Source organism: Lingula anatina, chromosome 5, assembly GCF_051362555.1.
Source record: "Lingula anatina isolate TDL-2025a chromosome 5, LinAna3.0, whole genome shotgun sequence".
NCBI lineage: Eukaryota > Metazoa > Brachiopoda > Lingulata > Lingulida > Lingulidae > Lingula > Lingula anatina.
The window spans coordinates 12,300,112-12,316,177 of record NC_141771.1 but is presented as its reverse complement, the minus strand read 5'-3'; the positions used below and the strand labels follow the sequence as shown (position 1 = coordinate 12,316,177).

At 34.6% G+C, this 16,066-nt stretch overlaps 1 protein-coding gene across 7 annotated transcripts in view; it reads left to right on the top strand.

Annotated features, from left to right (window-relative positions):
- LOC106170308 (uncharacterized) overlaps positions 1 to 15,457 on the top strand; it is a 48,890-nt gene extending 33,433 nt beyond the window's left edge. For 5 of the 7 annotated variants that reach the window (XM_087013360.1, XM_087013361.1, XM_087013362.1 and 2 more), the window contains 3 exons: positions 4,686 to 4,853; positions 6,403 to 6,438; positions 14,034 to 15,457. In XM_087013360.1, coding sequence (XP_086869486.1) covers positions 4,686 to 4,853; positions 6,403 to 6,438; positions 14,034 to 15,202 — 1,373 coding nt within the window. In that variant the 3' untranslated portion in view covers positions 15,203 to 15,457. The remainder of the gene's footprint in view (positions 1 to 4,685; positions 4,854 to 6,402; positions 6,439 to 14,033) is intronic. The other 2 variants (XM_087013365.1, XM_087013366.1) reach the window with 2 other exon arrangements.
- The last annotated feature ends 609 nt before the right edge of the window (positions 15,458 to 16,066 follow it).

The window sequence follows — 16,066 nt, the reverse complement described above, 5'->3', positions numbered from 1 at the left end:
CCTACAAAAGGTTGAAGAATAATTGAGATGTTGGAAGAGTGTAACCAGCAGTTTCAAGGGGCAGGGGGTTCTTTAAATAAAGGGGTGTCTTTTTTACCAGCTTAGTTGGCCCAAATTGACAATTTTGGCAAAGGAGGTATATGTAGGTACATTTTTGAGTGAGAGCAGATCTGTTTCCTAACCAAAAGAGCAGTTCTATTTAACCCCCCCCCCCCCCCCCCCCACCAGCCTACAGGTTGGTGTTGGTGCTAAGTTTATGAACTAAATATATTCATTCATTTCTGATATCTAAATGATAATACCAGAAATGCAAGAGATATACATGTAACACATTTTTTCAATAATGAAACCAAGTTATATTTTGAAGAAAAAATTTCAATTGCTAATTCCTGCATAAAACCACAACCCTTTATAGGTAAAGCTAGTGAGCTCATGCTTATAGGTTATTTAAAAACTGTTCTTTTTGGGAGGGCAGACCCAGTTTAAAGAAAAGGCTTTCCTTATCCATCAGCCCCCCCCCCCCTCCCTCTTTTTCCCCATGATTTTATCACATTGTCTATTTTTGTTCCAGAGACTTAAACTAAATGTGTTTGTTGTGATTTGCACAATGTGGAGTGTGCTCTGGTATGATTGTGATTGCTGAGATGTAGGATTGTGTCAGGATGTGACAGAGATGTCATTAATGTTTGATATATACTTGACTAAAGTTGAATTTAAAATGAGTCTGCATATTGAATATTTAAGTAGCTGTTTATATTTTAAACCTTTATGCTTACTGTGTTCAATTTTTAGCAAGGGAGACATTTAGGAAAGCAAATTGTATGTACAAAACTTTTATATTTCAATATTGTGAATTTATTCCCCAACCCCTTTTTTAGATGTTTTTATAACTACAGTATTGTATGTGTCAGTAACATGAAGAGATGCTCATGATAACTGTGTCCTCCTCTGTGATTTACTGTTGTAAGCATCAGGCCACAGCCAGCACTGTTTTCATTAAAACTATTTCAAGACTAATCCCAGCTTGATTGCAATCAACCATTAAGGTCACTTTGGGTAACATTTGTTTTCCATCAATTTACCCACAATCCTGTTTTTCAACCTGACCACTAGACTATCATTTTGTCCCGAGAATAGGTCTTCTTGTTGGACATTAATTTAAGTCTCATGAAGGCCCTTACTTAGCCAGCAATTTCAAAGGGGTGGGGTTCTTTTTCTTAGAATGTGGACCTTTTCACCTGTCATTTGACCTGACTTACAAAATGGCATAAAACTCATATATAGTTTTTGATTCAGAGTGGACATTTGCGAAAGGGGCAGTTCTTTTTAACTCCCATTATGGCTGAGGGGTTAGGTCCCAAGAATAAAATTCTTCCTGCAATAAGTCTAAAAATTGTTTTAATTGAAATAGTGCTGGGTGGATTTTCAGTTATTGTTCACAGGTCTGTCATCTCTATGTGCTTTTGTATTTTCAAGTATTTTGGCTGTCAGTATACCAATGTTGTCAGGTGTTGTTTACAACATGATGTATGTAAACAAACGGCTGTGATATTTTGCAAACTGTGATGTTGGTCATCTTATTGTATTGTATTATTATATATGTAAACTTGTTTAAACTGTGTCACACAGTGAGTTTTTAGATTTTTATTATAAAAAAATTATTTACCTGAAAATTTCACTAAATTTGTTAATCCCAAAATATATCTTATCTAAAACTTTCAGAAAAGTCTTTTTTTTTTTTTTTTTTTTTAATTTTGAAGTTTTTCAACTTCCATTTTTATCATCATGAGCACAGTTCATCATACAGTTTCCACCTTTGTTATTAGAGTGACTCAAGGATTAAAAATGCAAACTAAAATTTTTTCTAGATTTGATTGTAAATTGTGAGTGGCTTTTAACTTGGTGCACCCTGGTGATCAAGGGTAAAAGTGTTGAAATTTTCAGGAAAATAAACCCTGTCTCTCTTAATTCAACAAAATGTTTGTCCCATATGGCAGGGAGTACAATAACTATGAGTCAAAAAAGGTGTTCAATTTTTGGTACCACACTTATTTATATTTTAAATATCCCTCATGTTGTTTTGTATTTTGGAATATTTTGCTGACAGTAGAAGTTGGTGTTCCACTGCAACATTGCTCATCATCAGAACTGTTTTCTAATTAAATTGATTGTGTGTGTGTGTGTAGATTTTAGTAATTTATCAATTTTTGAAACCTGGAACATAATCGCGTGGTGATGAGTGATGTTTTTATGACTAATTGTTGGTTACACCATTTTATACCTGTTTGTAGATATTTGTACAATGTACTTTTGAAAGAGTTTTGTATATATCCCTCAACTGCAAGTGTCTGTCAGCCAGAAGTTTTTCATTGTTGATGTAATTTTTTGTCATGATTCAAGTGATATTTACAGATAAATTGGCAATTATGAACTGAAGTAATTGGGAAGTCTTCATTTTATTCTATTTTTAAATTCTACTGGTAGCAAGTAGTTATGATTAATGTATGATATATTTAACGGAAATATTGAATACATATATATCAATAGCCTTTAACATCACAGATCATGAGAATTTTAGACTTGCATTTTGGAATACTTATAAAACAAAAGTTTTAGATATTGTCACATCTTAGTCAAAAAGCTACTAGTTTCTAATGATTTTGATCTTGAACATAATTATTTTTCTGCCAGATGGAAGCAGCAATGATGCTTCAAACTGTAATTATTGACTGTGAACTGGAAATGTATCCATTATATAAACCTCCCATGGACCTGTTTCAAAAAGGACTTGAGATCAAAGGGAACTTTTAACTTCAAGAAAAAAAAATAGGTCTTTTTTGAGCCATGATAAATCAAAATTTGTTTTTCTGAAATGTGCCTGTTTTATAAAAAAAAAAAAAAAGCTTCTTTTGGGACTTTATTTTAGTAGACTACTGGAGATATATTCTGTGGAGTAGAGCTAAATTTTGGGTTTTAAGTTGAGACCAACTAACTTTTGGTCCCAAGTGATTTTTTTGAAAAGGAATCCAATCAAAGTATTTTCCTTTGCTACAGTAAAGATTATCTGTTTGCTTTTCCTGCTCACAATTGGCCTATCACAGGTGGATCATCACATTCTGTGTTTCACACTCTCAGCACAACACGATCTGTGACATCGCTCACTCAGGCCTCGCCACAGGTCAGAAGATTGCTTGCAACCCAACCAAATCATGCATTAAGAAATGGCATCCAGTCAAGACGTAGAAATTCTGCCTCCGATACGCTTGTCCCTTCAAGAAGTCGAACAGGAAGTTTTGCTAACTCTGTCAAAAGCTTTCCTAAAGTCAAACAAGCCAGTTATGGTGAACTACCATTGTTGGCAATTAGAAATAATATTAAAGGTGCAACACAGCTCAACCAACCTGCGTTTCTTAAATTTGATTTCTGTGAGAAAAACGCCTCTCTCCCTACTCTGCCCAAAAGCACAGATAGCTCATTGTCATGCTTCAAGTTAAAACAAGGCAGTAAACCTAGCAACCAGCATATAGGGGCCAGCGAGCCTTCTGTCCTTGGAATCCTGGGAAATTCTGCTGGAGATAATGTCAAATCTGTAAAAAGTGACAGCAAATTAAGAGTGACATTCTGTCTTGATGACTCCATACAAGACGAAAGGCTCAAAGTAAGTGATACATGTGCCCCTCTTCTCAGAGATGTTGGGGAGACAGAAGAAGGTAAAGGGGAAATGGGGAATGATGAAAAATGTAATCATGAAGAAGATGCTATAAATCAGAGTGCCATAATGCCAGACCTACCAAATTTGCTAGACAGAAATTTTCGTTGGATAGATGATGACGATGATGATGATGATAATGATGATGATGATGACAATGATATAATATAACTCAAAGATCTGAAAATATTTTTTGAAGTTTGCTTCAGTATATTCATAAACATTTACATTTGCACTAGAAGGAGAGAAAATACTGGTGCTCTCAGAAACTGCATATATTGAAATTTAAACAATTTCAGTTTGTTTTAAAATTTACATTATAAAAAAATGTGATGCACAAATGCCCCAAGTCATTGTAAATATGGCACATGTACTTGTGATATTGATTTAGCTCATTCATTTTTGTCAGTATTACAGAAAAAGGCCTTGCTCATTACCAACAATAAATACAAAAAAATAATTATCAACTAGTATATCCATTGTTTGCACAATTACTATTACATGGACATGTATATTTTTCTTTAAGTTGTTGAATAAATGTTGTATTTGATGTTATTAAGTTTGCCTGTCTTTAGAATTAGCCAAAACTGTAAAACTCTTAGAAAACAACTTATGAATGTAAGAAGAGCAAGTTAAACAGTGTACATGTATATGGTTGTCAAGTCTGAATGTCACTGCAGGTCTTTTAGATGCATGCGCTTCGGATGGTAAACTAATTTAGTCTAAATGCTTAGTTATGTATTGAATTTTATGAGAGTAGGAACCCATATTGGTTAGTGATAAGATGTATGCTTATGTGAGTGAGTAGGATTTCAGTTAAGTGTTTGCATTGTTTGTTTTTTAAGATTTAAAAAAGAGGAATGTTTTATTGAACATGATATATATATGGCAGTGATGTACATGTAAGTATGGTATTAAAGAAAAGTAATCAATTTTAGGATTATGTGTTTCACTCTTACTATGTACTTGCACGTAGATTATGACGTTGACCTAAAAATGGGCAGAGAAGATGACGCAAGGAGCAGTCTCTATCCTGTTAGAGACAGTCAGCCAGCTAGTGGGGAAAATGAAAAAGGGTTTGTCTTGCATAACAGAGTGCCATCTGGTAATAGGATCTGCAGCCCTCTGGCAGATTGTTGCCTTGGTTAGTGCTGGCGTAGTAACAGTTGTCATGGTAATGGGTGCAGTGTTGCTAGGGCTTCAGTGTTTGATCTTTTGTACTAATTTTTGACAATTGCAGGTGGCTTATGTACCATATAACTAGTTTATTGAGATTTGTGATGAGGATGATTAGGCTTAAAGATGATATTTACTGGTACATAGATAGGTACTGGTAAATGTGAAAGTGTAATTTAAATAAAAATGAATACAATTCGTATGTATACATATACTAGTATATTTATTTTTGATTTTTCGATTTTGTTTTTCATTTTCCCCTTTATTTGGTTAATATTTTTTATTTTTATTTTCTTGATAATTTTGAATATTACTTTAATTTCACATTGAAATTATAATATTCTCCTTGATTGTTTAAGTAAAAATTTAAGTCACATACATTTATTTCATTAATGCATGTGTACAAATGTTACCTTAGCTTTCATAAATTTAATGAGTTTAAAAATTGTTTATTAATCAACATCTTTTCTTTATAATTTTATTTGCCTTTTCATTTACTTCATATCTCCCCTTTTTATAATCTTATCTGTTATATTACCTGCTTTAATCCTTAATAGCATTAACTTTGCTACTGAAGTTTGATTTGAAACTAATACATAACTGACCAAGAGTTTTTACATTGTAAGTATTACAAGCTGTGTTCAGATCCATTTCCACTAAATTAACAAAGATTGAAATATTTCAAACTTATGAACTGATGGTCACATCTCAGATTTTTTAATTTTTTTTCTGAGAGCCTTCAGCAATTGCCATAACATTTTTCTTTCTTCCTTTTTTTTAAGTACTTAACAATTTTATTTTTATTGCGTATGAAAATTAAGACTGCTGTTTGGGTTTAAGTTATTACTGTAATATTCGGCTGCTATTTTGAAAAATGTAATTACTTTGTAATGTAAAACATTGGTATTAAAACACCCTAATATGTAAAAAGGGATCTGAATACAGCATATGCCTCATATCAATAATCTGAAAATTCTGAAAATTAAAATCAGAAATAACTTTTTCAAGATCATATATTTATATTACATAATGCAAAAATTAAAATACATTTGAACACGGTGATTGGTAGTACACTGGTGCTTTTTTGTGTTATTGATACTAAGAGGGGATTCTAGAGATGTGGTCTAAGACTTATTTTGTTAATAACTTGATTTTTTGTTTGCTGCACTTTTTTCTTTAACATTTATCTCTTATTATTCAGAATTATAAAAGAATTATTTTAATTTTTCTTTGTTTTTTGCAATCGCACAATATACTTTACCAAACTAAAACAAACTTCTAAAATATTACATGTCTAAGTGAAAATTATTACAAAAATAGAGTACAAAAAGTATTTTGAATGCCCTTTGTTTATTAATATGTTTTAAAGGATGAAATGAGTTTTTACAGAAAACATTTCCTGGGTGAGGATACCTGCTGTAAAGATGCTGATGTTTCATGGTCTAAAATGGTATCCACTCCTGATTTTATATAGAGGTGGTCTTATTTTTCAAACAATTTCTGATATTTTCTTCTAGGATGCTGCTCAGATGCGGATGTTGAGTCCTTTGCAGGTACTTTTTTGCACTGCTGTTGCTTTTGTTTTGGTTCATATTTTATCATCACTTTACATGTCATCTTCACATGCAGTAACAGATCTAAATGCACCAAAATCTGAATAGGACATAATTGTTTACTTTGTCACTTTTTAAAACTGTAATCAAGTTTGCTGGAAAAAAGGCAAATCCAAGGGGCCCCAGCCAACACCCTTCCTACCAGAACCCTGAGTATTAGAGGTCATTGGAAACTAGCCTCTCCTCTCTCTCTCTCTCTCATTCTCTCTCTCTCTCATAGCCATGCACTTGCTATTTCTAGTAACTGGATACCACAGGTGCATGCCTTTGCTTGGTGAGTTTCCAAACCTCTGACACTCAGGGTGCCCTCCTCCAATTCTTGAAAACAGAACCAGGTTCAGGTCAGATAGAAGAAAAATTAGGCGATGACTCAATCTATTCAGTGGGCAACAAATTGTGAAAATGACAGATACTGTAATTTCTTATGTCATTAATTCTTCAAACTAGACCATGCATGTTGATTCAGTGGTATGTCATGTAGGACCAAAATCGAAAAGCGGTTTCATTCTTTACAGTAAAGCACCACCAATGCTATATAGAAATCATATATTTTTCTATTATTCCAAAATCATTTTCTGAAAAATTGGTAATTTGTCCCCATTGAAAAGATGAAGTCATTACTGTACCTGTTGAACTGGTATTACCACAAAATGCCTCAACAATGGATAATTATCTTTTTCAAAAAAAATATCAGACAGTGGGAGGGAGAACAGAACATCTCTTTGACTAATATAATTCTGGATCAGCCTCTGTTGTTTTATTTATAATTTCTTTCTTATGGAGTGATTTTTGAATTCGTATGTGTTTGAATATGTAGCTGTTTGTATGATAGGATAAGATGAAATATGCAGGAGTCTCATAAGTTCCAGATACATGCAAAGTATAGCTTTTTTTTAAATCTTGTATATTAACCATGGATGCATTTCAGAAAGTTTGATTGCAATAGATGGCACATACTTGTACTAGTACCAGTACTAAGAGTACAGTTTATACATAGATTCTAGTATAACCAGTTATGGCATGATAATTATACACAACTCTTGCACAACTTTCATGTTCAAAAATATACCCTTTGCACCGAAGTTACTGCCCAGACAGGGTAAAGAAATATACTGTCACCACTCACTTGATTTAAAGAACTATAACAGTATAACTTTATTTCTACATTCCTGATTTAACTGCTTGGTGACACAAGAAAGTATGTATATGGTGTCCTAGAGCCTTTTCAGAACCATTTGATTCATGGACTAACTAGTCCCCTCAAATATGATCAAATATGGCGTAACCCTCTTGAATGCTTGCAGATATTTAATAACTCTGCCCTTGCAGGGAGGGTGGCTTGCGAGGCAGAAATCCATTACATTATCGTTAGGGAATAACAAGTGTACGTCATGTTTGATGCAAGCTCTATCATCTAGCTATTCAGTGGATCAGCTGGTTCTGAACAGGCCCTTCTTTAAGCACCCCCCCCCCCTTACTATTCACCATAGGCCAGTTGAGGGATGATGTCTGTTGTGTGCAAAAATTCCTGTTGGACGGCTCTCACAGTACCGAAATGTGCACGGACCAGCTAGAGAAGTATCTGTGAATAACTAGTAAAAAATCAACTGTGGCCCTGAAAAGGGTAATTTCCCCAATCTCTGGCAATATTCACTCTACTAGTAGGATATAGTGGCAGAAAGTGAGGGCCAGCACAATCAAGCATGCTAACAAACTGGAACTTTTTTTTTTGTTAAAACCATATATCCTGACTATGGGGCTTTCATATCTCTGTATCTTCTTTAAGGTTGTGAACAACATATTTGTGTGAACATTGTAAAGATATCAGTTATATACTTGACTCTAGTGTGCATTTTAAGTAGGACACTGGACCAACTGTCTTTGCCTGTCTTGTGTGAAATTGTATGTTTACTCTTTTGTCTATTTGTTGATATTTTTCATCTTTGTATTTCTCTCTTTCTGTCTCTCATTAATTTTATTTTAGCCCTTCTATTTTCTCTCTAGACTGTGCTCAAAGTAATCCTGATCACTTCAAAAACAGGATAGAAAGATGAAATACATACTGGTAATTTGCCTTCTTCTATTTTGGGAATTTTGACTAATTTTCTAATGGATGTGCATTATTTGCTGCATGTACATGTACCTACAACCAAAATAGATATATAAATCCTGTTATTTTTTATCTGGCATGAGGTCCTTCTTTCAGTGTTCTGTCCAGAAAATATATTTAGATTTTTATTTATTATAATATTTTTAAAAAATATTTTAGATAAAAAGAAGAAACAATTTGATGTGCTTAAAAGTAATCTGCTATGACCAATATTTCCCATTTCCATTTTCCCAGCCTCATTCTTAATTACTCTTTTATTGCTACTTATCTCTGACCAAGGTATCAAATGTAAGCTATATCATATGGATGCTTGCATGCAATCTTGTGTCAGTGTTGTTACATGTTTAAGCATGAAATTGTTACCAAATTCCATGCCTAGTATCAGTTAAATGTGTCATGGTACCCTATATTGTCATATATTGTCATGGGAGTTTTTGTTGAAAGCATGAAATAGTCACTAAATGTTATGCCCAGGGTCAGTTTATTAATTAACTCATGCACTCTGAGCTACACTGTATTTGTCATGGTACCCTATGTTGTCTTGTCATGCAAGCTGTCATGGAAGCATAAAACTGTCACTGATTGTCATGTTTTATGTCATTTGAATAAGTTGCTAAGTCGTCATGTTGTCATGGTACCTTGTGTCACTCTCACTTTTTTCCCATTTATGCGTGATATGCAGTTGATGATTTTCCCACTTTTTTGTGGTGATTTGTTGTTTACATTGCACCAAACAAACTTGTCAGCACAGTAATTTTTTATGTACAGACACAGATGTGTCTGTACATATTGCCATCACCTGCGTCTGTCGTCGCCGTCCCTGTCGCCGTCGATGTCGCCGTCGCCGTCGCCGTGCACTTTCATCGTTAACACGATAAGTGGAAGACAGTTTTACCTTTTGGCTTTATATTTACAGAGCTGATGAATATTCATAAAACGCAGGTCAAGTTCGAAAATCAGCATGTTTGGGCAATTATTGTAGTATTTATGCTGTGTTTTCACTTTTTAGCATATATGCAACACTGTTAACACATTTCAAGGAAAACCGATAGGCCTGTTGTCATGAAACTCACAGGAGTAATTAATCTTACTAAAACGCAGATCAAGTTCGAAAATCAGCATGATCGGGCCACTATTTTAGTAGTTATGCTGTTTTTTTCACTTTTTAGCATATGTGCAACACTGTTAACACATTTCAAGGAAAACCGATAGACCTGTTGTCATGAAACTCACAGGAGTAATTAATCTTACTAAAATGCAGGTCAAGTTCGAAAATCAGCATAATCGGGCCATTATTTTATAAGTTATGCTGTTTTTAAACATTTCCTCAGATTCAATTCTTAGGCATGTTAACAGTCTCATTATTTAACTAATAAGATTCATAAAAGTGTTTGTTTGACATTTCCTGCATCTTTACAACATTGTTAGTTGATTATGTAAAAATGATGGTAAACTTGTTATCATGTATTGTATAATAGAGTTTCAAAAATGGAAATAAACTCATATCATTGCAGTTTGTCAGATTCATTCATTCACTATGTTCAGAAACTCAGAATGGAGGAAATTGGACAATAAACACTGTTCTATTGATATTTTTCCCATCTCATCAATTTTCTTAGTTGATCATATATAAGTGGCAGTAAATTGTTTATTTTGTTATATGTTAAAAAATTGTTAAAAATGGAAAAAAAAACATTTCAAGACAGTGCTGTCTTGTCTGGCATTTTCAAGGTGTAACTTTGAAGTTCCTTTGGCCTGAAGACCTTTGCTAGGAACATTTTCTGAATATCCATGATACTAATATTTTATTATTAAAAATTGATGGTAATTATCCTGTTAAACATTATGTAATAGTGCATCAAAATTTGAAGACACCCCTATTTTGGACACTGCTCCCATGATGACCATTTAAGGAAAACCATGTCACTTACAGTGCTCAAACTTACAGGAAGAAACATGGGACTTAAATAAAGCTTCAGTGGGAAATGCAGACTATTTGGTAAATTTTTTTGGCAGTTAATCAGTTTTTTGTGAAAATTTAATTTTTCACATATTGGCATTTTCAAGGTGTGACTTAGAACCTCCACGGGCTTGAAGACCCATGCTAGTCACATTTTCTGAAAATCCACGATACGGATCTTTTATTATTAAAAACTGATGGTCATTATGCTGTTAAGCATTATGTAATATTGCATTAAAATAGAAGAAAACACAATTTTGGTGCTGCTGCCATGATGACCATTATGGGAAAACCGTGTTACTTATGATTGTCAAACTTTCAAAAAAGAAACAAAGGACTAAAATGCAGCCTGAGTTGGAAAAGCAGTCTAATTGGCTTCTTTTTCTGGAAGTTATACATTTTAGTGAATTATTCATTTTTATCATGTTGGCATATTCATTGTGGGACTCGAAGCTCCCATGGACATGAAGCCAAATGGTAATCAAATTTTCTACATGTCCATGCTCTTTATAGTCAATAATCAAAAATTGGTGATAATTATTCTGTAATTTATTTTGTAATGTTACATCAAAATTGACAAAAATCTTTTTGCACTGCTACAACAAACATTATGAAAAGAAAACTATGTTACTTATTATTATTTTCAACTTACAAGTATGATTTGTAGGATTGGCATGCAGTTCAAATTAGAAAGCCAGCTCAAATGGGTTATCATTTATTATTGAATTTAAGCAGTTTTATGTGAAATTTTCATTTTTCTCATTCTGGCATTTTCAAAGTGTGAACTTAAACTCCCATGGGCCTGAAGCCTTACGCTTGTTACACATTTCACTTACATTGGTATTACCTGTTGAGCATAATTAAAATTTGATGTTGAATTTGCAGTTAAGCATAATGTACTTTTGCATCAGAATTGACAGTAGCCTGTTTTGTGCATTGTTATTGTCTGCTTTTTGTCTGTACATTTGACAGCTTTGCTGCCTTGTTTTAATGTGGACTCCCTCTATCATGTTTTAACAACATGTAGCACCATGTAGCTTGGGCAAAATTGATTTTTGAAGTCAGATTAATGCCAAAGTGATAGATAACAGTGGCACCTTTTTCACATTCCAAGAACATGTCCAACTACAGTAGTGCATGTAGTTCAATACACTTCACAAAAAAGTTGTGAACAATTGTTATTGTTGTTAATTACTTACATGCTGTGGTTCAACTTAATATTGTCATGTTCATTACAACCTGCACTTTTGACACCCTGAAATTCAGAGCACTAAGGGTAACTTACCTAGCTATAGGCTATTACTGAGGCAGGGTTCCATTAGGCTCTGAAATTCAGGGTGTAATGTGGTTCATTTGGGGTTGGTAAAATTCTTGTCCTATGGCAAGAAGTTACAAATCAAAAGAGTTCCAGTTTTAACACACTGTTCTGAGCAATTGGTGTAAAAAGGGGGGGGGGGGTAACATTTCCGTCTATCTTGCAAACATAGTCACGAAATTGGCAGATTGGGGTCTACTTTTTAAGTTCACTGGATTGGTGTAGTAATGATGCCATTTGTTTTTATAAATTTTAAATATCACAGTTTTTTTCATCAAATTTCAAAACAATCCAAAGGGTGTTCTGATGGTATCAAATAAATCAATAAGCTGACAAGAAATATTTTAAAATAGAAACACAGCCCATTGTACAGTGTACATGCTTTTAGTTTATCATTTTGAGGATATGTATTGTTAGCCGTTCTCCAGATACATGTTAGCCCTTACCGATCTCTGTGGGAAGTTTTTTAATGTTTTGTTCTGCTGCATTTCCCTATGTCATTGCTGGGGAAAGGATAACAGAATACTGGTAAATTTGGCAAAAAAGGGAATACACTTAACTGGTACTTTTGCAGCCGGTGTTAAGCTTCACATAATCATGCAGATACCTGTCAGGGAAAGCATGTACTAGGAAGGATGGACAATATCATATCCTCAATACAAATTTGTCTTTAAAAAACACAAAGTTGTTTGTTTGTACACATACCAATAATGCATGTTTGATTAGATGTCATGAAGTCATACTAACCTTTAGTACTAATTGATATTTAAGGGGATGAGAAAATGATTATATGTAAGTTTTGAACTGATTTGATAAAACTCATTAATAGATGATTTCATGCAGTGGTTGTTTTTAGTACTAGTTGGTATTATGCCTGAAGTGTTTTGATAAAATTTATGTCTTTCTGTAAGGATTTGTCAGGTCTGTCAAAATATAGTCTCTAAGGGTGCTTTCCCAGAGATTTAGATCGATCTAAAGATTAAGATTTAGATCGACCTAACTCCCTGGGGGTTCACGCTAAATTGCAGTCAGCCGAGCGGGCACCATAGTTAATTACCCCCTTACAGCTTTTAGTAGGCGGGACAGATGCTTAATCCGGCCAAGCTGACAGTAATCTAGTGAGACTCCCCACGGGGATAGATTGATCTAAAAATCTATGGAAATGGGGTCTAAGGACGCACTCAGAACAAGTCGATCCGTGGACCAACAGGTCGGTGCAGATCAAATATGGCCGACCCACTTGGAATCTTGCGAATTAATCCCCTAATAGACACTGAATAGATTCCACATGGGGAATATGCCATATGCTTTCAAGTGGTTCTGCCATATTTGATCTGTGGATCTATTAGACTGGGTTCCCATACTTAGATCAATCCATCTGGATCGACCTAACTCTCTGGGGGTTCATGCTAAATTGCTATCAGCTCTAGAGGTTTAAATGTCTGCCACGCCTACCGAATCAGCTAGGGGTAAAGATAATAGACCCCTTACAGTTTTACTAGGGGTGACAGATGTTAAATCCGAGTAGTTTGATAGCAATTTTGTGAGACTCCCCAGGGAGATAGATCGAAATATCTGTGGGAATGGTCCCCTAGTCTGCAGATCAACTTTGGTTGTGTTTATAGCCTCATTGATGATGTGGTGAATTTAAGAAACTCTAAGACTTCTCCTTTTGTCATATAATATTACAGTTAGATATTTTTGTCCAGATATGACTTGATGCCAGTTGTGGAGTTAGTGTTTTGATTACAGATGTGGTTTTGACTATGATTATACCTTCATTATAACATTTTATATCAACTTTTTAAAACATTTTAAGTTTGCAGTTTTACATCTGAAAATGTCTATCCAGTTTAAATTTTAAAATTTATGAAATTTTATTTAAATCTAGAATAGTTATGTCCCAACTAATTGTAAATAGTATAATAGGACAAATAGATTTTCTCATTGATCTATTTAACCAGCCTTTAGCAAGTGTAGGGATTTGATTTGATTATTATTATTATTATTGTCGACTTTTCACACAGAAGAAATTGGTTATTTTACGGGTAGAAGGAAATCTTGCGAAAAAAATTCAAATCTGTCTGATGAAGAAAAATGTTCACTGCTATAATTAGCCCAAACTTACTTGACTTTGTGTATATTTCCAGATTCATTGAGGACAGAAGAATCCAGCGCAAACACCAGTGCTTTACGTCGCCTAAGTCTAATGGTTGCTACGTCAATGAGGGAACGTTTTGGCATTGCTGCCAATGACCAACCACAAAAGAAACGTGTCAGCTCTTCGTCTTCCCTCGGTGGTCTAGGCACACGTGCTGCCCCCATTTATCAAAAGCGAGGGTCAGCCATTTATAAAAACAACAAGGTAATAAAAGTCCTAGTTGATGCAGGTAGTGGACGGTCAAGTCCAGTGTTTGATCAAAATTACTGCCAAAAACAAAAAATCCAATCCACCCAAAGAGACATTAGTGCTGCTATAGAAAACAACAGAAATAACTTAACTGTTGCTAATGGCAACAGCTGCCATAGCAACCAGGGTTCTGATACAGAATTGGACTATCAGTCTGGTCCCAGGGACAGGATGGTGAGATTTTTCGTCACCCCTGATGATAATGTCACTGACTTTGACACTGAAATTCCATTTGTTAGTGAAAATGGTGACAAATATAAGGCTGACTCTTGTCACAGTATTGACAGCATTGAGCTCCAAGTGACAGATGAAAAAGGAAAGGTGCACGATATGGGTTTAGCTTTCACAGACTTTTCTGATGTTCAAATGTCAGAACCAAAAGATACAGGACCAGGGCAGAGGGTGACACAGAAGTCTTCAAGTGGGAAGCAACAACAACTTACTCTAACTTCACCATCAAGTGCTGAGGCTTCATCTGACAGAAAGTTCCCTGTAATAGCAGCACATGGTGGTGCCAGTAGCACTAGCAGTAAAGGCCGCCGACCCAAAGGGCACCATTGTCACCGACCTAGATCAAATACCTATGATGCTCTACAGTCTTCACCACGTTCTGACACAATACAGCAGCTGGTGCCACGTGTGCGCCAAATTGCCAAAAGTGAAACAATGTTGGCGGAAACAAGCCAAGAAAAGCAGTCCTACCATTCAGCCGCATTGGAGAGGCGAAAGCGCTATCCAAAATGGCGTCTCCCTTCTGTGGAACATTTAGATTATCACTTGCCCAAAAAACATGCTCACAGTGACACTAGACTTCATCAGAAAGGGTTATACGTAAAACAGAAATTGAAAAATGTAGAACCAAAAAAGGCCATTCACAGTAGTCATGATTTTATTGAAATATTTGTATAAAAAGTTGAAAGACAAATGACCATTTTACATAAGACATAAGTGAATAAGAGCATAATATTTGACTGAATTGTTTAATGTTTTCTATAAAAAGGAAAGATTTTTACATAAATATGTGGATGAAGTTGTCAAAACTGTGCATTTACTTTTTTTTATTTGGTTTAACTTAACATGTCAGGCATTTGATTTATGTGAAAAAAAATATATATCTTATTTAATGATCTGAATAAATCTTTTCAGTGGAGAAATCACCCAGAATGGATCCGTCTCTGATTTTTCTGAAATGTAAAAAAATCGATCTACCATACCTGTCATTCATAAATAACGAAAAAAAAAATTTTTTTTCAACCCTATCTGGCCAAAATTGAAGAAAACTGCCATATCCACCCCTTATAAAAATCACTCAAAATCACCCAGGATCGACCCGTCTTCGATTTTTCCAAAATGTGTCAAAAATCAATCTACCACTCCTGTCGTTCATAAAAAAATTGGAAACGCACCCAGATCACTTCATTCAAGCCCCCAAATTCAGCTTTAAAGATGACCAAAGAGCACACCTGAGAACAGAATTTGGAGAGAGGGGGGGATGAAGGGAGTTTTTGCTCTATTTCTTCCTTAATAATGACACAACCACTCTTTTAGCACTTTACACTCACTACAAATGACCAAACACACCTCCTGATCACTACAAGAAAGAAAAATTTTTTTCCTCCCTATCTTGTCAAAATTGAAGAAAACTGCCATATCCGGACCTCATAAAAATCACTCAAAATCACCCTGGATAGACCCGTCTCCGATTTTTCCAAAATTTGTCAAAAATAAATCTACCACACCTGACATTCATAGAAAAATTGGAAACTTGCCCGA